This window comes from Nannospalax galili, unplaced genomic scaffold (genome assembly GCF_000622305.1).
Source record: "Nannospalax galili isolate Female #2095 unplaced genomic scaffold, S.galili_v1.0 scaffold324, whole genome shotgun sequence".
In the NCBI taxonomy this organism is placed as follows: domain Eukaryota; kingdom Metazoa; phylum Chordata; class Mammalia; order Rodentia; family Spalacidae; genus Nannospalax; species Nannospalax galili.
Genome location: NW_008353027.1, coordinates 4,121,796 through 4,146,867, shown reverse-complemented (window position 1 = coordinate 4,146,867; position 25,072 = coordinate 4,121,796). Strand labels below are relative to the sequence as shown.

The window sequence follows — 25,072 nt, the reverse complement described above, 5'->3', positions numbered from 1 at the left end:
CTTGAACCAGTGTCCAGTCTACAAAGAGGAGGGTCAACAGAGAGGAATCATTTCCTCCATGCTTCCAAGTGAAGCCAACCATAGTCAAGCAGGACCTTTGACTTATCTTCACATAGGCAGAACTGGTAAAAGAAAGGAGCCAGGGGCACCTCCCAAGCCATGTGACCCCTGAGGAACAGATCCTCAAACGACCTTAAGGATAAAAATTAATTGTTTTATCTGGGCTAACTGTATGGCCTTAAAGACCCAAAAGGAAAGTATAACCAAAGATTAAAGGGGCCAATATAATTTTTTAAGAGTCCATATGTATTACATAACAAGCAACAATGCCAGATAGGTGATACCTTCTTTTGAGTTGTTGGCCAGGGTGGCCAAAGGGACTCCCAGATAGTAACCCAGCATAGAACTGGGAAATGAACAGCAGACCCCAATCTTATCTAAAGGAATATTGACAACCGATTGCTGCTAGATGAGGAACAGCTGACCCTCCTAAAAAAAAGACCTCTAGATAGGCTGACTAGATTCATCAGATGGACAAATAGTGGGGAATGGCTGGCAGTGCTGACAACACAGTGGACAGTAGCAGGGATAACAGAGTATAAGGGCTCTAGTGGGGGGAGGGAGGCTATGGGAGGGTGCCATCTGAGAAGTGGGTGTGTATATGAAAAAAATGGTTTGTGATGTGCTGTGTGAGACACACACACACACACCCACACACACACAAGCACACATCAACAAATTTTTTAAAATGTATTATATTTGAGGAGGAAGCATGGAAATTTACGTCATGTTAATTAGTAGAGGTGATAAACATTACCACTGAAATCTACCCGATGACTTTATAGACATACACAGGTGCCAAGGATCCAAGTGCAACCGATTATGACTAGTAATAATCAGATACATACAGATTAGAGATGCGTGCGCCAACATCTCAATGTTAGCAGCAAAAACAATGAGTCTTTCTGCAAAGAACAATATATTCTAAAATGAAATGGAGATCTTTTTTAAAGGTTAAAAACTCATTCAATTTTATGTCTTAGAGGGGTTATACTCAGTTCAATATTGTATAACTGTATTAACTGTGAACCTAGAAACTTACAGACACTTGTGAAAGAGATGTGGAGTGTGTTACTGAATAAGTTAAAGCTGTATGAAATGCTTCTTCTAATCATGTAGTTATTAAAAATTTTAAAAATGATTTTAAAAAGTACAAGCATAATATAAAGAAATGGATATTAAAGTCAAGAGAGCTGGTTCTGATCACAGCTCTGCAACCACATAAAATTTTTAAATAAAAATAAAAATACATCTTGCTGGGCATGGTGGCACACACCTCTAACCCCAGTGCTTGGGAGGCAGAGGCAGGTGGAACTCTGTGAGTTCAAGGCCAGCCTGGTCTACATAGTGAGTGCCAGGCCAGCTGGGGCTACAGGGAGATCCTGTCTCAAAAAGATCAAAAAACAGCACTTGGAGGCGGAGGCAGGTGAATATCTGTGAATTCAAGGCCAGCCTGGTCTACAGAGCAAGCTCCAGGCCATCTGAGGTACAGGGAGACTCAGTCTCAAAAAGACAAAAATAACTAACTAAATAAATAAATAAAAAATAAATAAATAAATAAATATAAATATAAAGAAAAAAAAGAAGAAAGCTACCTCAAGAGTCTGCCTAGCCACTTGATTATTTATCTGCCTTTCAAGGCTACACAGGCCTAAAACAATGGAGGGATTTCCCATTAATCCTATTTGGGTTTTGGTCATTTGCAGTAAGAAGATTACCTAATATTAGTAGAGTATGATGCTTTAACCATAAGTTTCATTTGCAATGTGGCTAACCCAAGGACTCAAGGACAATAATTCACTAGGTCATATTTACTGTTAATAGTGTTTGTATATTAGGGCTTCATGAATGCCAGCCCAGCCCTCTACCACTGAACTACACCCTGGCCCTATTATAAATTATACACATATAATTTATATATAAATGTAGGTAGGTAGGTAGGTAGAAAGATAGCTAGATGGTAGATCAATAGATATAGATAGATAACCAGACAGATAGATGATGATGATAGATAGATAGATAGATAGATAGATAGATAGATAGATAGATAATTGGTGTTTTTCTTTACAAGACAGAGTTTTACTCTGTTGCTCAAGATGGCCTCAAACTCCTGGGCTCAAATAATCCTCCCACCTCAGACTCCTACATAGCTAGTATGCCACTGCACTCAGCTTAATATTTTTTAATAATCACAAGTGGCCTGTCAAAAGCCTTCTTCTATCTTTCGCATAATAGTAATCCAGAAACATCTTATAAATGCTAACGCTTAATGTTGGTACAAATGTTAAAAATAAAAACTAAACTTTTACAAAAAACAAAGCAGGAAATGGTCATTCTAGCAGGTATGACAGGTATTTTTCCACTTTATAAAGAACAACTGGTAGAAAGATTGATTTTTCTGCCTGTGGTGCTGAGGGATCAGAGTTTTTGAGCACGCTAAGCAAGCTCTCTATCACTCAACTGCACTCCCAGCTCCAAAAGATTATTGTTGAAAAACTGATCTCACCTGTAATGAAATACAGTAGCCACAAAACTTTGATAATGCTGAAGAAATAATAATTTAATCCTCGTTCAACACATTCTATATGACAGCAGAGTATTTTAAAATCTATCAGACAAGATGCTGATGGCAGGTCTGAGTCTCTGTAGAGAATTCTGCATCCCCTAACATGCTTTTTTTTTTAAGACAGGCTCTCCCCATAGCCCCAGCTGACCTGGGACTTACTATGTAAACCAGGCTGGCCTTGATCTCACAGAGATCTGCCTGCCTCTACCTCCTGAGTGCTGGGACTAAAGCCATGCTTTTAACACATTAGAGAATTTTCTTTCTGTAGCAAAGAGTTTCTATCAAATACATCACATTCCCTGTGTAGTTTCACCCTTTCCAACATGATGGCAATCCTCGTGGATAGGACTCCCTTTAAAGTGCCGTGTCTTCAGTGTGGCCAGAAATTAGGTCCTGCAATTTCAACTACTGACTAGGTGTGGACTGTCAATATCCCTTTTTGCAATGCCCATGGTAGGCCTCCCAGATCTGAGGCTAATAGGCTTTCGGGGGCCTGCTTCTCCCTGGCTGCCACATGCCACTGTCTCTGGAGGCACACAGACAATCCCTATAGCTGAAGACAGCTGTTCTTTGCTTCCTGGTGTCTTTCTCCATTGCCCCTGAGTGGTGATTCCTCCTAGGAATGCGTATCTCTCTTCATTTGGTGCTCCGTAAGAAGCAGTTTTGGTGTAGTACTCTGGCTGTAACCAGATTGTGGTAGCTGCAGTCGGTGTCCTGCTCTCAGCATTCTAGTGGGGGTCATCTAGATTTCCATCCATGTAGGCAATTTCTGGCTAGCAGAAACCTACCAGAACAGAAAGTAGCATCCCAATAGTGTGCCATGGGAGCAGGCAAAGACTAGCAGACCCAGATGTGTGAATCCCCAAGGATGGCAGAGTTCTGGGTTCTACAATACCATTTCTCCCCTTAAGTTGCTCCTGTCATGTAGTCATAGCAACAAGAAAAGTAATTAGTACACTTTGCTAATATCCTTCAATCTCCTCACAACTAGGAATCTTCTAGAACAATAGAATATATAAAACCTGGAAAGAGATTAGTAAATCTTTCACCCTCCGCCAGATGATTTTCACTGAGCTCTGAAGTTAGGTGACATGATTTCCTAAGGTGACACAGCCTGAAATGACTGAATTAGGAACAGAATTTAAGGATTTGTCCAAAAGGTCAGGGCAGAAGATCCTCAAATGTCTCAAATCTATAAAGACCACAGAATGTTTTATGGCTTACATGTATGTGTGTATGCATACACATGTTCTCACATGTGTGGGTACGTGTGTGGGTACGTGTGTGTGTGCGTGCACGCACATGTGGATGTGCATGTGCATGTGGAGGCCCAAGGTTGACACAGGGTGTCTTGCTCTGTCTTCACTTTCTGTATCGAAGCAGGGGTTTTGCTGAACCCAGAGCTCAGTAGTAATTCAGTAGTCTGGCTAGCCTGCTTCCTCCAGGGCTTCCCCTCCTCCACTTCTCTTGTCCTGGGATTACAAATAGGTGACCACACCCATCCAGCTTTTCTGTGAACTCTGAGGACCCACTCCAGTCTTCAAGCTTGCACAGTATACAGCAAGTACTTTATCCACTAAACATCTCCCCAGCTTGAGACAGCGATTTGATAAAGTCAAAAGACACACCTGATTATATAGAAGCCCCAGATAGACATTCCTTCACTCCCCTCCTTTCCTCCCTCCCTCCTCCCTCCCTCCTTCCCTTTCTTCCTATGAGATTGCCCAGGCTGGCCTCAAACTCCAGATTCTTCCTGCCCCATCTTAGAGACCTGGGATCACAGATGTGAGCCATTATACCTGGCTCTAATTTTTTATTTCTGATTCTTTATCATTAGTAAGATCTTTAAGGCTGCAAATAAGAATGGTCTACCTCAATGTATAGTTTATTATATGCTGAATTAGTAGAATGGTGGCAAAACATAAGGATCCAAGAGATTCCTCAAAACAGCATTCATACAATCAACTGCATATTATCTATTTGCATCAAATGCGCAAGTTTTGTAATTTTCTTCTTTTCCCTTTTGTAATTATCCAAGATGTTCAAGGTTTCTACTCAGTTTAGACTAAACTCTAAGCTTGCCAGCTAGCATCATGACTTTGATGGCTCCCTACTTTCCAACAAGGGTCCCTCCATGAAAAAGGTGGAAACAACTATCATTAAAACCAACTCAGTTTTCATATGTGGTAGACATTGCTGTTTATTGTACTTATAACATGGAGACTTTTCTATAAAATTATAAACTTAAATATGTAATCCAAAGGTTTTTGTTCTTGTTGCTGATTGTTGTTGTTGGGGTATTTTATTTTGCTCTTTTCCTTCCTTCCTTCCTTCCTTCCTTCCTTCCTTCCTTCCTTCCTTCCTTCCTTCCTTCCTTCCTTCCTATCTTATGGTACTGGATATTAAAACGATGTCCTCCCACATGTATATAAAATCTGTACCCATGAACCACACTCCTAGGCCATTTTCACTTTTTATTTTGAGAAAAATTCTCACAAATTTGCCAAGAACGGCCTTGAACTTGATCTGTAGCTCAGGCAGGCCTTGAGTTTTCGATCTTCCTGCCTCAGCCTCCTGAGTAGTTGAGATTACAGGCCACCCACCCGTGGGTAAATCTAGGGACTTTAAGACTAGAACAACTCTGATGAAAAAAAGGCAGAATTTGCTCTTCTTAACAGTAAATTAAAATTTTAAGGAAAGTCACATGGTTTTACTGAATTAAGGAAAATAAAGATCACAGCTTCAGATTTCTGGTCTAATTTGTTCTTCAAATTACTGTTAATCTTATTTACTGAATTTATCTCTATATATTGGCATACAAATGAAATTCAAATGTTATGGTAGAAACAGGTAACATCACCTGATCACTCTCCTCTGCAGTAACAAACAATCTCACTCATTTAGATGGCTATTCCACTGTCCTCAGGCCCACCTCCAAGCTCTGATGACTCGGGGAACTCTAGATGCCTGGGGTTTCTGTACCTTGACCAATCCCCAATTTATGAGCTCCAGAACCCCTTGGGAAGCTGAGTGTGGTGGTATATGCATATATTCCCGGTATCTGGGGAGTAGAAGCAGAAGGATCAGGAGTTGAAGGTCATCTTTGGCCTCATGGAGGCAAGGCCAGCTTATATGAGACTCAGTCTAAAAAAAAAAAAAAACAAGTAAAAACCCTAATCCCTTGGGAATTCAAATAGTGGTCCTTTCAGACCTGGAGAGATGGCTCAGCAGTTAAGAGCACTGGCTGCTCTTGCAGAGGGCCCAGATTTAGTTCCCAGCACCCACATGGTGGCTAGTAACTCCATAATTCCAGTTCCAGGGGATCCAACACCCCTGGTCTTATGACCTTTATGGGCATTCTACAACATAGATGCACTTACATGCAGGCAAAACATGCATACACATGAAATTAATAATAATAATAAAGTCTATTTTTAAAATAGTGGGCTTTTCAAACAAAAGTCCTTCGATCTCCCCAACAGCAAGTTGGAAAGAACAACAGAATATAAAAGCTAGAGAAAGATCACTGAGAACCTTTCATCCCTCTACTGGCCCATCCATCATAGTTGAAAGCACTGAGCCCTGAGAGGGAACATGACTTCAAGTAACCCAGCTGGAAATGACTAAACCAAGAAGAGAAAGAAATTAGTATTCAAAATTGTCAATATTTGAGTTTTCTTATTTATTTTCTTTAGACAAGATCTTACTGTGCAGCCTAGATGGGATTGAAACACACTGTGTAGCCAGGCTGATCTTGAATTTGCAATCCTCTTGTTAAAGTCTCCCAAAGCGCTGGGATTATAGGTGTGTGTCAGCATGCCTGGATCAATATTTGAATTTTCTAAATACATGCTGAATGCTACTCAGATTTCATTTAGAACAAATGTACATGTATATTATGTTGTAATAATACATACATTATGTTGGTAAACTGTCATGTGTGGTTTGAGCTCACTGAGAAACTGGCTCTGGAAGTAGCACTGGTTCCCACACTTCAGACACAAGCACATTTAGGTCAAATGTCATCCAAGTCCCTGTCTTGGGTCACGCTAGCTCCCTGGTTCTGTGACAAGGACAAGGAAAACAGCAAACAATCTGAGAGTAACACTGTGTCACTGAAAACATTGATAAGCTAGATCATTTCCAACAGGAGTGACGATTGTTTATCCCATAACAAACATGCCAAAGCGAGAAAGAAGCTGGAAGTTCATCCACAGAGAGAATGCTCTGCCTTGCCTGGAATTCTCAGTCGGGAAACTCCATGACTGTTTCAACATGCTTCCCCAGCCATTCTGCTGGGTGACTGTGAGGACAGGATTTGACGACGTGATTTATCTGGGGCTTGTTTCTTGTTGTTTTCCCTGGAAGCCTTACCCTAAGGGATGCTCTACTCCTCCCTTGATTGGAAACTCCATAGTAGCCTCAATAGGGCTTTCCCAGGCCATTTCCACTGGATGTTTGTAAGTCCCTGGCTTGATGTTGTTACTTTTGCTTACTCTCTCAACAGGGTTATTCCAATCATCTCTACTGGATGCTGTGAGCACCCAGGTTGCTGCTTGCTGTTTATCTGCTGCTTCTCTCTTCCTGCTACTCGGCATTTATTCTTTTGCTTTCGCTTGCTGTACATCTAATAAACTCCTTCAAAAATGAAAGGATGGCTGTCATCAATCATTCTCTGGACTGTACAGAACCTTGGGCATAGTGGTATACATTTGTAATCCTAGCACTTGTGGGGAGGGGCAGGGGCTAAAATAAATGGGTTGCAAGTTCAAGTTCAAGGCTGGATTAGGCTACACAAGCAAGACCCTGGCTCAAAACAGAAAACAAACAAACAAAACTTGAAAATACATGTTAGAACTCAAACATAAACCTTTCTGATAGAAAGGTGGCTGATAAGGAAACAAGATCTGGGGCTTTGTTTCACTGAAGTCAGAGCAATGCCAAACTCCAGACATGGAAATGCCTAGAACAAATATTTTTCAAAAGACATAAAGTAGGTAAACAATTAAAGAGTCAATGGCCAGCCAATTGTTACTAATAAATATTCATCATTTTCCATATGTAGAATTTTCTTTAAAATGTTATATTATTTATAAGAGTATGATCTTTAATCAGAACATAAAGATCAATATCTTACTTTACTAATAAAAAAATATTTTCCAATTCCATCTTTCACTTCATCATTTTAGTCCCTTAATTTTATCCTTGTTGTTAAAAAAGGGAAAAAGAGGAGGAGGAGGAGGAGGAGGAAGAGGAGGAGGAGGAGGAGGAACTAGAGGAGAAGGAGGAAGAGAAAGAGGAAGAAAAAGAAGAACACAGCAATGGGCCAGCAAGATGGCTCAGTATATAAAGGCATTTGCTACCAAGTCTGAAGACCTGAGTTGTACACCTGAGACCTCCACAGCAGGACAGAACTGATTTCTGCAAGTTATTACTCTCTTTCTCTCTCTCTCTCTCTCTCTCTCTCTCTCTCTCTCTCTCTGGCACAGGAACAGACAGACCCATTAAGCTACAAAATACTGTTTTTTCTCTATTTCTCAAGTGAGATTTATGTAAAGCTGTATTTGGAGAAGTACTGGCTAAAATTATAGAGTTCTGGAATATTGCCCTGACACTCATTAAACAGCATCATGCCTCTTGAAGTCCAGGAGCTTCCTCTGTGAACTACGCTGTGTCTGTGAGAGAAAGGCAACCTGGTGATCCTGGCTGAGAAGGACATGTGGACTTGCATATCCATTTGCCATGATCCTCCAGACAGTTTGTGTTATGGTTTGAATGTGAAGTATCCCTTACAGGAGTGTTTAAACAGTTGGCCTCTTGGGGGCTGCAGAGACGGTTCAGTGGTTAAGAACTCTTGCTGTTCTATCAGAGGACCCGCGTTCAATCCCCAGCACCCACATGATGGCTAACAACCAGCTGTAACTCCAGTTCCAGGGAATCCAACACCCTCCTCTGGTCTCTGTGGGCAGTGCATGCATGTGGTACACATACATACATACATACATACATACATACATACATACAGGCAAAGCACTCATACACATAAAATAATAAATAAGATGTTTAAAAAAAAAAACAGTTGGCCTCTGGCTGGTGACAGCATTTAGGGACATTTCAGATCCTTTGGAAGGTAGGGCCTGATGGGGTGAGGTAAGCCCTTAGGGGTGAGCCTTGAGGGTTATAGCTTGGACTTACTTCAGGCTAAAATGCTCTGCTTTCTAGTCCACCAGACAATGTGGCTAGCTGCCTCACACTCCAGCTGCCACAACCAAGACATTTCCACTGACACGACTTTCCTGCTGTGGTGAACTGAGTCCCCTGAACTGTGAGCCAAAATAAACCTCTCCTCCTTTAATTGCTTCTGTCAGGTATTTGGTCACAGCAGCCAGAAAAATAACTAATACAGTGGGGAAGAAATCAAAGGAGAGTAAGAAAAGAAGGCTGAGAGAGTAGCTATGCAGAGCAACAGCAACAGGCCCCCAGGCCCCCACATTGCCACACTCCATTATGTGAGTATACTCTAACTTCAGACCAGAATTCCACAGAAGAACTGGCAAGGAATGGCCGGGAGGATCCTGGAATGGAGGAAAAGTGAGGAAATGTGAATCCTGTCAGCTTATCCCCTGACTTCTGACAAGATCACCCGAAAAGAGAAGAGAATGGAGGCAGATGTGGTAGCTGAGGTGGTGAGCGCCTGAGTCCAAGCTACTAAGCTGACTAGCCTGAACAATAGTCAGATCTTATTGAAAGAAAAGGAGAGGGGAGGAGGAACAGAGAACGAGGGATGTACAAGGCTTCCAGAATCGAAGTGAAGCCTGCTGAGGGTAGATGGTGATGGGGCTTACTTCTACCCAAGGCCTCCAACTTCTCACCACTCTTCCATATTCAGGAGTACCTCCCTAGTCTCACAGGAGACCAGACATGTTAGTATCACTGCCTTTCCCTGAAGAATACCCTGAGGCACAAAGAGTTTAGGCAATTTGTCCAAAACCACTTGAGTCACAACTGAGAAATCCAGGATTAAACCCCAAGCCTGTTCCTCTTTTGGTTCATGAGTGTGATAAGTTTGGTTCTTTATTTTGACTTTTTTTGAGATAGGCAGGTCTCAAACTTGCCTTGTGGCTGAAGCTGATCTTGAACTCCTGGTCCTCCTGCTTCCATTATGGGTGAATGACACCAAACCTGATTCTGATTGGGTTTTCATGCTCAGTGGTAATCTATGCCTCCCTCAAACATTCTTACAACATGGACAATATTATCTGTCTGATAGGGAAAAAAAATAATAAATCAAGAATGACCAGATAAATGCCTCAGTAAACTTCATGCCCATAAGCATGAGGACCTGAGTTCGATTCCAAGAACCAACATAAAAAAAGCATGAGAGTGTGGGAGGAGCATGTAGGCCCAGCATCTTGGGAAGCAGAAACAAGTGGCTCCCTGGGGCCTGGTGGCCAGTCAGTTTAGCTTACTTAGTGAGCTCCAGGCCAGTAAGAGAGCCTGTCTCAAAAAACGGTGGACAGCTTCTGAGAAAAGACAACCAAAGCTGCCCTCTGCCCTCTATCTGCAGACACACACACCTGCACACATATGACCACACATACAAACACACAAAATAAATTAATAAAACCCAAGCTCCATACCTGTGAGTTTTTGTCTCCTTTACCATCACTGGTTATTAGTAAAGGTCAGCAGGTTTTTTAAAATATTTTATTTATTATTTTTATGTGTACAGGTATATTGCCTACATGTAGGTAAGTGCACCCATGTTGTGCAATGTCCGTGGAGGACAGAAGAGGCTGCCAGACGCCCTGGAACTGGAGTTACGGACAGTTGTTAGCTGCCATGTGGGTGCTGGGATTCAAACCCGGGTCTTCTGCAAGAACATTCAGTGTTCTTAACCACTAAGCCATCTCTCCAGCCCCTGGGACAGTAGTTTTGTACAGTGAATTTTAAGAGAATTATTCTGCCTCACCTCAGATCTAGAGTAGAATGTACAGATCTATAAGAACGTACTTATATTTCCAAGAGAATGAAATATAATCAAAATATCAGATTAAACAATGGCACTTCCTAAAATAAATTATACATATATTTATATAGTTAAATATATATAATATATTTTAAGGACTAGGACTGAGCCAGGCCTGGTGATGCATACTTTTATTCCCAACACTAGGAAGGCAGAAGCAACAGGTGTCTGCGAGATGGAGGCCAGCTTGGTCTACATAGCAAGGAGATCCTGTTTCAAAAAAAAGGCAGGTGTGGGGTTGCGGGGAGACTAGGGCTTTTAAGTAACCCAGCTGAGTCCTGGAGTAAGGCTCAACAGTCCACACCGTTAAGCTTCTGGCAGTGAAGACCTTAACAGCAGAAGAGGTGGCCATTTGATTTAAAAGAGCTGTGAAGTATTAACAGCCCCAGTGAGTTTGATGATTACTTTGGAAATTCTAGAAAATTTTAGAAAATTATGGACTGAGATTAAGAGTTGAAGCAAAGTGGAATGAAGCTAGCTGCTTGCCACATGCTTTCTGTCTCATTTAAGGACTAAAAGGGATATTGCTCATAGGTGAGGGAATGCCAAAAATCCATTCACCTTGCAAAATCCAGAAAGTGCTTTCTGTAAAGGAGAGGTCTTGAGCAAACATGTAGATGCAGAAAAAATATACAAGTATATACAGAGGACTTTATACATGGGTATGCAAACTGCCCAAGAACAAGAGGAAAAGCCTAGGGAGATTTACCAGAAAAGCCCCAAAGGAAAATGGAATAACTGAAGCAATGATATTGAAAGGAAAGAAAAGAACTGAAAATATTTGGCAGGGAAAGGGACCCCCCACCCCCTTCTCTTTTAAGTGCAGGTAACCAATAAAGCACATGGATGGATTCACGTTCCCTTCTTCCTGTTCCAGAAGCAATTTGCTTCTATCTCTACCAGTGTATTTTAATCCAATCTATGCCATTTTTTTTCACTAACACCAGCTCAGACCTGAAGTTATTTAACTCACCTACCCGATTCTGAATTGTCTTTTATCCTCCTCCAGAAGAGGAGCCTCAAAGCTAAGGTATAATAAAAAAAAGCACGCCGCTTAGATTTAGATTATGTCAGTCAGGATCTCAGCAGGAAATAGAAGACAATACACAAAAAAAGACGGCTGAAAAGTTTTCAAAGAACCCTGTTTACAAGATGTGGGCGAGTGAGGGAAAGCAGATAAGGAATGGCAGTACCCGGGCACCCCACAGCATCAAGCTGTCACTATTCATAGGCATGGTGGCCAGGGGAGGGAGGGAGTGCTGGAGTTAGCAAGTTCTGAGTTATAGGAGAAGTCACCATCAGGAACTGTGGCTTTCAGATACCTACGTACCCTACACTTATGATGGTTCTGTTTGCAAAGGTCAAGGCTCAGAATTAGCTTAGATGTCCATTTATAGATAAATGGAGGAAGAAAATGTGGCATACATATGCATGGCATATTATTCGGCCACAAAGAAGAACAAAAGGGTGTCATTTGCAGGAAAATGGATGGAACTGGAGATCATCACCCAGGTTTCTCTAAAGACCTGAGGCTGGGTTCTCACACCCAGGTAGCTCATAAACTCAAGCACAAGGGAATCTGACATCCTCTTCTGGACTCCAAAGGCACCTGAACTCACATGTACACAGATTCACACATACACACGTAATTAAAAAAATAAAAAGGATGGGCATGGTGATACATTCTTTTAATTCCAGGACTTAGGAGGCAGAGGCAGGCAGATCTCTGTGAGTTCGAGGCCAGCCTGTCTACATAGCAAGTTCCAGGCCAGCTGGGGCTACAGGGAGATCCTGTCTCAAAAAGATAAATAAATAAATAAAGCAAATAAATAAATAAATAAAACAAGCAAATGAATAAATAAACAAATAAATAAAACAAGCAAATGAATAAATAAATAAATAAATAAATAAATAAATAAATAAATAAAAGCCAGGAGCTGGAGAGATGGCTCAGTGATTAAGAGCACTGGCTGAGTTTGCAGAGGACCCAGGTTCAATTCCCAGCACCCACATGGCAGCTAACAACCACCCATAACTCCAGTTCTGGGGGAATTCAACACCTTCTTCTGACCTCTATGGCATTGCACAACATGGATTCACTTAGGCACATGCAGGCAAAACATTCATACACATAAAATAAAAATAAATAAATAAAATATTTAAAAATAAAATAAAAATAGAAGCCTGTAGGGGGGAGAGGGTAAGAGCTCAGGGTTTAAGAGCACTTGTTCTTCCAGAGGACCAGGTTCAACTCCCAGCACCCACATGGCAGCTCTGTCACCTCCTTCTGGCCTTCACGGGCACTACAGACATACCAGAGGGCACTACACACATATCAGAATACATACAAGCAATCAAAACACGTGTACAAATAAAAATAATCATTTAATAAATAAATAAATAGAACCCTGTCAAACACATAAAAATAATAAACAGGCCCAAAAGACAAAACTACTAACTGCTAAAAAGACAAAAGATTATTTAAAGGATTTTTTTTCTTTTCTTTTCTCTTTTCTTTCTTTCTTTTTCTTTCTTTTTTTTTGTGAAAAGGTCTCACATTCTAGCCCACGTTGGTCTTGAACTTGTGGTAAGTCTCATGCCTCTGTTTCCAGAGTGCTGGGATTACAAGCATGGACCACTATGCTCAGCTATTTGGAAGATTTTAATAAGGCTTTTATATGAAATTATCTATATCTTTCAAGCCAACGGCATCTCCAAGAAATGTGGAGTTCTGGTCCTCAGCCGTTTCTTTCCTCTTTTAGAGCTGCAGTAACCCTTAGGCAGAGAGAAAAACCTCAACTCTGAATCATTCCCACTGCAGGTGGCAAGACTGTGGCTTTTAGGCTAGATTGGAAATCAGGTGCAACAAGTTTAGTTAAGGCTTCAGGGTCTGAGTCACTGATTCTCCACAGAATCATCTGTCAGTAGTTTCCGGGTAAGTAGGATGACCCATGACTTCCCAAGGCACACGAATGCTTTCTTGCTGAATATTTCCATGTTCTATTATGGGACAGAAAGCAACCAGGAAGCCTGTGTAAAATAAGAAAGCTAATGAGCATATTCTTGCGGATGTTCTCTGCCTGCCTTTTCAACAGTTATCAGATTCAGCTAGGGCTGATGGGCCCCTCTAAGACATTTTTTAAAAATTAATAAAAGTGAAATAACTGAGGGCACAATTTAACTGCTAACAGTGCAGTAGATGCCAAGACTTCTAGAATAGAGGACTAGAAACTTCTTACAGGGTAAGATCGAAACAACCTTAAAATGTAAATTGGTAAGTCTAAACTTTGAACAAATGCCAGACACTCTATCACACTTTGCTTTTATCTTGAAGAAAATCCAAAATCCAGCCTGAGACTAGCTTGTTTAAACATGTTCACTCTCTCTCTCTCTCTCTCTCTCTCTCTCTCTCTCTCACACACACACACACACACACACACATTCTCTCTCTCTCACACACACACACACACACACACACACACACACACAGAATACAGTTACTCATTTCAGTCCAAAGTAATGACCCAGTGAAGGATTCCTGATCAATACTTGTGTCTGTTTCAAAACAAGAAGTTCTGAATAGCCTGTGCTAAACAGGATAGCACTGAATCCCACCTTGGCAATAACTGCATTCTCTTGTTTTACAGGCAACAACAACCACTTGGTTCATGGGAGCCAAACAGTGGGGAGTCAAGCCAACATTTATGAGGTAGCAGAGCCAAGAATGGCTGGCAAGGCCTGGGTGAACCTCCACTGCTCAGGCAGGCTGGAAAAGGGCCTGCTCTTGGTTTCTACACGACACACGGAATAAAGGAGGTGTTTCACGGAATAAAGGAGGTGTTTCAACCCGAATGTAACCCGAAGTTGCTTCAACTTCTAATCTTTTTCAATAGCAGAAGCAAAAATAACCAAGTTGTGCAGCCATGGAATATTTATAAATTCATAGTATTATGAAAACATTCAAAGGACAAATAAATAAAATATATTATTTGTCACAGCATCCAACCCCCAAAAGGGAGTTCCTGCATTTGGTATGGTACAATTGAGAGGGATTCCATAATTTATTTATTTATTTAATTTATTATTTATCTGTTTTATGTACATGAGTGTTTTGCCTCCATGTATGTAAGTGCACCTGTGTGTGCAATGCCCAGAGAGGCCTGAAGAGAGTGCCAGATCCCACAGTTGTTAGCTGCCATGTGGGTTCTGGGAACCAAACCCAAGTCCTCTTCGTGCTCTTGCTTGTTAAGCCGCCTCTCCAGCTCACAAGCAGACTTTAAAATGGTAAATGTCATTAAAATTATTGAGTCAGGCTGGAGAGATAACTCAGTGGTTCATAGTAATTGCTGCTCTTGCACAGGACCTGAGTATGGTTCCTAACACTCACATTGGGCAGCTCACAACTGCCCCTACCTCCAGCTCCAAGGAATCTGACACCCTCTTCTGGTCTCTACCAGCACTGCATTCATGTACATGACCCCCACCAATATACACATAACTAACAATCATTTTTAAAATCTACTTGTGGGGCTGTGACACTCCTGAATTCAGAAGCTACACTTGAAATGGAGACATCAATACTGACCTGAAAATTCAGGGAGGAATAACTTATTAATGACTTAAAGCACTTAGGACTTATCAAGTGTTGTAAAAATCTCTCCTGTGATAATGTATGGATAGCTAAGAGAACAGTGGTAGCCAACTCCCACCAAGGAAATAAACCCCTCAGGTGCTGTTTTGGTGTTCTGTGAAATTTAAGAGTTGAGAGCATCCTTCCTCTGCCACAAAGTTTTTACCAAAGGACAGATACATCTAAGTAGGTGGATACTTGAGAACTTCCTTTCTATTAAATATCCTCTGAGAGTATCACAGCAATTTGACATGGTTGAAAGCCATCTACAAGAAAAAGTCTGGGGTCTTCACACCCATGAGCACTTCAGAACACAAATTAGAATCAATGGGCCTTAAAAATAATAATAGAGAACATGAATTTTGGGGGCTTAGTAAGGTGGGGTAGAAATGGAGGACTGGGTCTGAATATGATCAAAATACATTGTATGAAATTCTCAAAGAATCAAGAAAAACATTTTTTAAAGGCGCAAATAGGGGCTGGTGAGATGGCTCAGCAATTAAGAGCACTGACTGCTCTTGCAGACAACCTAGGTTCAGTTCCCAGCACCCACATAGTGGCTAACAACCATTCATAACTCCAGTTCCAGGGCATCTGATGACCTCTTCTGACCTCTGTGGGCACTGGGTGGCACAGGTGCAAACATAAAATAAAATTTAAAAAATTTTTTTAAAGAAAAAAAAATCTACTTGTAGAACTGGAGAGATGGCTCAGCAGTTAAGAGCACTGGCTGCTCTTGCAGAGGACCTGGATTTGATTCCCAGGACCCATATGGCAGCTGACAATCTTTCATAACTCCAGTTGAAGGGGATCCGACACCCTCTTCTGACCTCTGTAGACACTGCATGATACAGATGCACTTACATATATGTAGACAATATATTCATACACATAAAATAAATAATAAATAAATAAAATATTAAAAATTTAATTTAAAAATGTACTTGTGTGAAGGTTAATATATTTTCAGTATACAAATTAAGTTAGTTTATTCATTAAAATGATAGGGAAGGTACTAATTATAGCAGAACCTCTGGAAGCATTCTGTATGTCAGTGACCAGTCTATAGAGTAGACATTGGTTGAACAATTAGCATCACAAAATAGGAATCAGACTTATAGTTGCTGGATATGGAATGAGAGGAAGGTTTCCAGTCATGGTTGCCAGAAGGTTATTAGCTGAATTAGTTGTGATCCTGTCAAAGGTAGCTACATACCAGGAATGAAGGTATAGTCTGTAGTCCAAGAGATCTTAGAAGAACAGGTGAGTAAAAACCAGAAGCGTAATTTAATTCTGCTTACTCTCTCTATGAACCTCTATGAACCTCAATTTATTTATCCAAAAATAAACTGATAATAAATTATCCTCTATGAACCTCAATTTCTTTATCCAAAAATTGAGGAGGATATGAACTTAGTTCACCAAACCCTTCTGAGCCTCAAGTGGGATAAAACAGTAGCAGTGGTTTATCATACTTGATGTGTAAAGTCCATCTAAGGTGGAGACTATATTCATGGCCAGGGAGTCCTCAACCATATATCAGAAAGTAAATCCAAAGGAGTCCAGCACCAGAGCATGCAGAGACCTGAAGCTGGAGCAGCTTTCTGCATCCACTGGTAAAGCAACTTCTTGAGAAATTCTGATAACTTCACCTGGCCTGAATGCCAATTGCAAATTTAAAGGGCCACTTACCTCTGGCCTTGCATTCTACTGCCTGTGCCCACTGGCCATGGAGAAAGAGTGGAGCAGAAGACGGGCCCTGCCTCTTGGTGACAAAGCTACGCCAGAAGCCCTTGGCTCATGATCCAGACACAATACTTTTATTAATAAGTACACTTTTGAACTTCTGTCTAAAGATCTTTTTCTTCCAAGATTTGATTGTGCTCATAAATCCAGGCATTTATATACTTCTTCTCTCTGTGTTATTTCAGCACAGAGATTGTCTGGCACCCAAACTGCTTTGATTTTCTGGATATACATATCTCATCTCTACTTTGAAGGGCCAAAGTTTAAATATAATTACGGTGGGACTATATAAAGGGGGCAGCATTACCAGGCATGATAGTCCATGCCTGTAATCCCAGCACTGGAGAAGCTGAGGCAGGAGTATTATTGTGAGTTCATAGTCAGCCTGGCCTATAGAGTGAAATCATGTGTCAAAGGTGCCAAGGGGTTAGAAGGCAGCAGTAACCACAGTGATTAACTTACAGTAAATGGCCCAAGAACCCAAGGCCCTTGGTTGGTTAAATTGTCATGCCCCTCTGTGCATCATTTTAACTAAAAATAAAGATAATCATAGTACTTTCTTCTCAGGGATATTATAAATTTATTGTAGTGAGTTCATAAAGTACTTAGAATAATGTCCTATATATGCAGTGTACGTTAAAAATCATTTTTAGTCAAATCTTGATGGAAAAAAATGTTTCTCCAGACATGACTTGAAGTTGTTCTTATTGAGCAAATACGTATGCATATTAATTTTGAGCCTGCACCCCAATTACAAAACAAGGAACTACCCAACTAGAGAATTTTTAAAAATTACTAGTAGCTTATGTTACTGCTTATTAATCAGCCTGAAAAAATTAGGAGAAAACATTCTATATTATGTTCTTATATAACTGGGCAAATCTTACTTGAGCTACTGATAATCACCATAGGTGTGCCATACCCCCTACTTCTCATGGCAGAAACTCAGTTAGTGTCATGGGCTTGTAATGACAGGCAACATAAATACACCCAGGAGCCAACTTTCTTTTATGACAGAATATTTTGCCAAGCTTGCCACTAAGTGACTTTCTCTCATTTAATTGTCATCCATGGGAATATTTAAAAAACAAAAAACAAAAAAACTCAGCCCTAGGGAGGCAGAGGCAGGCAGATCTCTGTGAGATCAAGGTTAGCCCCGACCACACAGTGATCTCAGGCAGGCTGGGACTAGGGAGAACCTGTCAATCAATCAAACAAACAAAAACCAAAAAGCACTGTTAATTCTGTATTTCATTCTCCTACATTAGCTACAGGTACAACATGGACTTGGCTATTACCTTCTGGTGAGGGAAGTTGGGGATACCACGGGGTCACTTCTCCTGAGCAGGCCCATTCAGGAAACAACCATCATGCCTATAATCTGCTATTTGGAAGGCTGAGGCAGGAGAATCACAAGTTCAAGGCCTGCCAAGACTACAGAATGAATCAAGACCAGCCTGGGCAACTTAATGAGACACTGTCTCAAAATAAAAACATTTAAAAAGTGGTGGAAGGACTGGCAAGATTGCTTAGTGGGTAGAAGCGCTTGTTTCCAAGTCTTGATGACCTGAGTTTGATCCCTGGAGGCCACATGGTGAAGGAGAGAACTCAGTTCCGAAAGTTGTCCTCTGACTGCCACATTTATACCATTTATAGCACATATGTACATATGCTTGTGTACATACACCACACACACACACACACACACACACACACACACACATACAGAATAAAATAAAATACAATTAAAAAAATTTTAAGTGGTAGAGTTCAGTGGTGGAGTGTTTACTTAATATATGAGAGGTCCTGGGTTCAATTCCCAGTACCAGAAAAAAAGAAAAAGAAAAAACCTACTGTCATACAATATACTAAACTCAGACTTCAATGCCCTCTGGGTAAAAGGCCAGAATTAATTTTTTAAAGTGCGTATGTGACAAGACATGTTGATGCGCCAGGCAATTTGGTATGAATATAAGGCTCTGTTGGTTGTTGTTTTAGATCAAACCTGGGGCCACACACATGCTAAATGCTAGCTGTACTTCTAGGCTACATTCCCAGCCAAGATAAATACTCCTAAAATCCCAGAATGCAGGAGGCTGAGGCAGGAGGACTACAAGTTTGAGGCTGGCCTGGACTGCACAGCTCCTGTCTGAAAAACACAGAAACAAAAACAAATAAAAAGATCACAGGCCAAGTCAAACTCCTCAATAGCAGCTCTAAGATCGTTTTGACAAGAGCTCAGGACAACAGATGTTTAGCCATTTCAGATTCATAAATCCACTTAACGAATGTCAAGAATCCCACAATTTCCAGCCTATGTTTCAGCATAGACATCATGTTACCTATAACTTCAGCCATGGTTTTGACATCAGTTTGCCACGTGCCAACTCGAATCTTTATTTCTAGGTGCCAAAATGTGAAAGAAGAACTCAACTAATATGATATGAGGCTCTATATGTTTTAAAGAGCTGGAAGAAATCATGTCCACATAATCCTGAGTATATGATTTGCTGTTTTAAGTGCCACTATGAAAATAAAAGTTTCTGTGGTTTTATTTTTGGTCTGGGATTGAATAGAGTTGGAGATGATCAAAATCTCAAGAAAATTTGCAGTCTTTCAAGATTTATATATCAAAAACTATTTCTCATTAATCATTCAATATGAATAAAATTTCATGAGGAAAAAAAAAAACCTTCTGCTTCCTCAAGATAATCCTTCTTTTGATCTCAGCTCATTGGATTAAATCTTTTATTTCCGCACTTAATGCATCATAAACTCCTTTATTCAATTTCATCCTTATGCCCCACCCTCCACTAGACTGAAATTTTCTTAGATGGGATCACTTCTAATTTCATTGCTCTAGTTCCCAGCATCGGACACACAAGTGCTTGGTGTTTTCTGATTATAAGAAATGTCTTGCTGGGCATGGTGGCACATGCCTTTAATCCCAGCATTCAGGAGGCAGAGGTAGGCAGATCTCTGTGAGTTCAAGGCCAGCCTGGTCTACATAGTGAGTTACAGGACAGCTGGGGCTACAGAAAGACCCTGTCTCAAAAAGACCAAAAAAAAAAAAAAGAAAAGAAAGGTCTTTTTAAAATACAATTCATCTCATTTCTCATTTCACTAAGAAGATCTAGAGGTTGGGGGTAGAGCCCATGCAACTTAGCAAGCATGAGGCCTTGGATTCAACCCCTAGTATATACACACACTAAAGAAAAAGATACAGAAAAGAATTTATGACATAGAAAAATCCATCAGTAATCCTAGAAAAGCATTTCTAAAGATAAGATTGCACAGCTTTTGTAAGCAGCTGTAACAATCTTCTATAGAGGTAAGTACAATGTAAGATGGAGACGAAGTCGTTATTTGACAATGCTTTTCAAAGGTAACAGAAAAGCACACAATTCAAGCTTCAAGTGATCTTTTCGTTTCAACCAGACACAGGTTTTTGAATAAAGAAATCACTTTCCTTCTACATGGACATTTCTGAAACACAAATGACCCCTTCAGGGAACTCAAACTTTAAGACAGGTATGTGTTTTAAATGTTCCTACTAAGATAGGCATTTTTTAATGAATATGAGAAGTTAGAAAATTAATCTCAGCATCTAATATTTTTGATACATTGATATATTCATGCTAAAATAATAAAGCAGCAATTCACTAGTCTTGGGTCTATAAACTAAAGAAGATGGGCTGGAGATATAACTCAGAAGAAAAAGGGCTTGCTGAGCATGTGCAAGGCCTTGAGTTGCAACCCCGACACCTACCTCCAAAGCTGAAGAAAAAAGAAGTGACCCCAAGTCTCAAAGGTCTTTTAAGGGACTCTTAAAGGGCTTACATCACTTATCACAACATATATGGACCAAGCAGATTGTGACTCCAAGTGTGGAAACAGAGTGGGCAGAGTGACACATGACAGAGAGAGGTGGCAAACCTATCAACACCCAGCTTAGACTCTAAAATCACATAGGAAGAAACTCCTTTGAACTTTCTCTTTGACCTCCTAATGTGATTAAAATTGTTCTTTCTTTTTAAATTTTTGGTTCTGGGGATTGAACCTATACATCAAAGGCTCTTAAGTTACCAATGCATGATGGGCCTTTGTCCTATTACTGTGATGAAAACACCGACCAAAACCAACTTGGAGAGGAAGGGATTTGTTTTCTTTATTTTTAAATATTTTATCAATTATTTTATGTGTATGCGTGTATTGCCTGCATGTATGTAAGTGCACCTGTGTCGTGCAATGCCCACAGAGGACAGAAGAGGCTGTCAGATCCCATGGAACTGGAGTTACGGAGAGTTGTTAGCTGCCATGTGGGTACTGGGATTCGAACCTGGGTCTTCTGCAAGAACAACAAGTGTTCTTAACCACTGAGCCATCTCTCCAGCCCCCAGGAAAGGGTTTATTTTATCTTACACCTCCCAGGTCACGGTTCATCACTGAGGGAGCCCAACGTAGGAGCTCAGAGCAGGAACCTGGAGGCAGAAACTGAAGCAGAGACCATGGAAGAATGCTGCTTACTGGCTTACTGGTTCTCTCTACCCAAATGTGTCAAGTCACAGCTGAAGCTACCCAGCACAGCTTTGCTCTTACAGGCTAACATAAACATCTATAAGCCAGTTTTGGTGGTACAAATGATTTGATCCCAGAACTTCCAGACAGAGGCAGATAGATGTTTGTGAGTTCCAGGCCAGCCTGGTCTACATAGTGAGGTTTCAACTCACCAGGACCACACAGTGAGACCCTATCTCAATAACAAAAATGGGCTGGAGAGATGGCTCAGCAGTTAAAAGTGCTGGAAGCTCTTACAAAGGATCTGGGTTTGGTTCCCAGCACCCCCATGGTAGCTAACACCTATCCTTAGTTCCAATTCCAAGGAGATCCAACACCCTCTTCTGGCCTTCTCAGGCATTGCATGCACAGAAGCACTTACATACGTGCAGGTAAAACACTCAGACACATAAAATAAAAATAAATAAATCAGAAAATTAAAAAAAAGAATTCCCTAAAAGCTTGAAAAAGCTAGCTACAACTTCTACTAGGCTTCTGAAGTTCTTTAACTTAACTTACAAAATGACAGTATGTTTATTAAGCTACTATCATTACTAAGAAGACAATAATGGCAACTCTCACTGCCACCATCCCTCCTACCTAATGCGACCTTTCCCTGACAGGGGCTTTTTATCTACAGTACCCAGTCCTCAGAGTGTTGTAAGGGAAGTGTGATCATGTTCCATTTCATAGGTGAAGAAATGGAGGTTTACAGAGGTTAAAGCTACTCAAAGAGGCTCAGAGGTAGAATGCATGCCGTGGCATATACACACAGCAGACACGGACGCGGTACATATACACACATGCAGGAAAAACACTTTCACACATAAAATAAAATAAATATTTAAAAAGAGAAAGAAAAAAGAACTGGAATGACACCCATTTACTGAGCACTCACTACGCACGAGTCAGTCCTCTGAGCACTCGACATGCATTAATTTGTTATTTGTACAACCACCTATTAATCCCCCTTTCTGAATGAGGATACTGTGACACAAAACGTTTAGTAACTTGCCAGGATGACATAGCTAAGTGTTACAGTAAGTGGAAGAACAGAGATTTAAACTCCATGGTCTGAATAAAGTCTTCACAAAATGGAGTATAATTCAAAACATGACAAATGACTGTGCCGCTAAAGTCTGCTAGGGGACTCTGGCCACAACATCACATGCCCTTGGCACACACTGCTGACCCTCTGATGCATGAGACAGACACAGAGAACAGCAGCTCTTTCTATGAAAAGTAACATTTTGCCAAAGTCAAGCCTGAGAAAAGACTTTGAGAGTGAATTTCAGGAAAAGAGGCAGTCATGTTCAACCTACTTTATATAAGGAAACAATTGACTTAGAACGTTTATACTAAAAGCCACAAATATTTGCATAATAGAAAAATCTAATGTAACAAATTTTAAAGCATCTTTGGAATAAATGGTCAGCTCTTCTTTTCTAAGAAAAGAAGTATTTTCCCCATCCTAGCCTACTTTTCTCATCTCTCTCACTACATTTTTGCTTGTACAATGATGATCCTAATTTTATTTTATTTTTTTAACACATGTCATTAACCTGGTGACTGACTGTAAGGAGATCTACCCAGTGGATTCCTGGAACTATTGATAGTGTCTCTCTCTCTCTCTCTCTCTCTCTCTCTCTCTCTCTCTGATGTTTTGTTGTTGCTGTTGCTTTTCTGATGCAACTGGTCCTCCATATCTGTGAACTCAACCAAGCATAGACTGAAAATACTAGAGAAAAAACGTGCATATGTCCTGCATACACATACACAGCTACGTTTCCCTTGACATTTTCTAAATAAGATAGCTTAACAACCACTTATGCAGCACTTTCATTGTATTAGGTATTAAAATAATCTACAGATGACTTAAACTTTAGGAGAGGAAGACCTGGGTATAGTGGCACAGTCTGTATTACCAGCCCTTGGGAGACTGAGGCAAGAGGCTGGTAGGTTTCAAGCCAGCCTGGGCTATACAGTGGGACCCTGAATAATAATGATAATAATAATAATGTATATGATAAGAGCTGGGCACAATGGAGATTACACTGGCCAAAGACTGACCAGAAGATTGATCATTCTCTTTAGACTTCAAGTATACTCTCCCAAATGTAAATAAAATATTTGTAAAGATGATCTAACCAGAAAGGTTCTCAAAAGACAGACCAATACGTTTATTTTTCAGAACATTGGCTAGTAAAAGTTCATCATAGTTCTGAAGGAAAGAATAAAGTTTTTCAAGACTAGCCAAAAATACATACGCTCAAGAAGGAAAAGCTACTGAATAAAATACCTAGAGCTATATGTTGTTATATTTTGATAGACTAGAAATAGGACTAGGATTCTGTTCAACCAACACATCAATTCTGATACTACAATTGAATTGTAGATATAGACTAAAACCACCACAAAAATCAATGTATAATATTTAAAGGTACAATAGCTAATACCCTCCATGCGCTTCCCCCCACCATGTTGAGGATCTAGGATCCTACACGTTAGGCCAGCACTCTTCAAGTGAGCTTTATTCTCAGTCCTTACACTTTAAAGAACTAGGTACTCCCTGGTTCTATCACTGACACTGATGGGGGTCTCAGTTTCTCTATGTAATACAGTCAACTGTCCCTGCCGCTTCCTCCTTCTTTCGGATCTTGTGAGAAAAAAGGATATAATATCCGTAGACGTGGGAATCTTTACAATTAAAGCACTAGGATCAAAATTCCAGACCCCCGGCGTGGAGATTTCCTAGAGGAACCATCCGCTCGCTTACTGTTTGACTTTTGCAGTCTTCGCTGTCGAAGACCACACAGGTGAGTAGCTGGTGCTTGGTCTGAGCCAAAGCTGGGAAGAGCGGGAACCGCGCCTCCGGGTCCCGAGGAACTCCCGCCACCGGGACGACCTGGTGCCTGCGGGGTAGGCGTGCAGCGGACGCTCGCTTACCTGGCCGCAGGCGGGTGCGGCACGAACACTCCGCAGCTGGACGGCGGAGACTGCTGCTTCTTCTTGGAGCGCCAAATGTGGAAGGTGGGGTGCTTCTTGGGGGCCTTGGACGGGCTGGCCTCCCTGGGGTCACCCTGAGATGGTGGCGACAGCGGCATCTTCCCGTCCGCCTCCTCGGCCGGCTGCTAGGACGCTGTGCTCCCGGGGCCACCCCGCCGGTAGAACACACCTGGGTTCCCGCTCGCGCGCCCGGCCCAGCGCGCCGCCGGCCCCGCCCCCTCGTCACCCGCGCGGGGGACGGCGGAGGGTTTAAGGACCGAGACCCTGAGGGCGCGCGCGCCTGGACCGCGACACAGCGCCACCGCGCGGCCAGGACCGCCAGCTCGGGTGAGGAGGGGCGAAAGGCCCAGGTGCTGCAGGACCGCCCCCGGGCCCGGGCTGCGGGACAGCGACCCCTACGGGTCATCCCGGAAACCGCGTCCCCAGACTCCGCTCCCCTCTGGGATCCGGTTTCCAGACCGCCCCCAGTGCAGCGGCC

General features: G+C 41.4%; 1 protein-coding gene across 1 annotated transcript in view; it reads right to left on the bottom strand.

Moving 5' to 3' along the window:
* The window catches only part of Crybg1 (crystallin beta-gamma domain containing 1), a 215,123-nt gene extending 190,346 nt beyond the window's left edge, over nt 1–24,777 (bottom strand). The window contains exon 1 of the mRNA XM_008850301.3: nt 24,535–24,777. Within this exon, the coding sequence (XP_008848523.2) occupies nt 24,535–24,692 (158 nt within the window). The 5' untranslated portion in view covers nt 24,693–24,777. The remainder of the gene's footprint in view (nt 1–24,534) is intronic.
* Between the last annotated feature and the right edge of the window lie 295 nt (nt 24,778–25,072).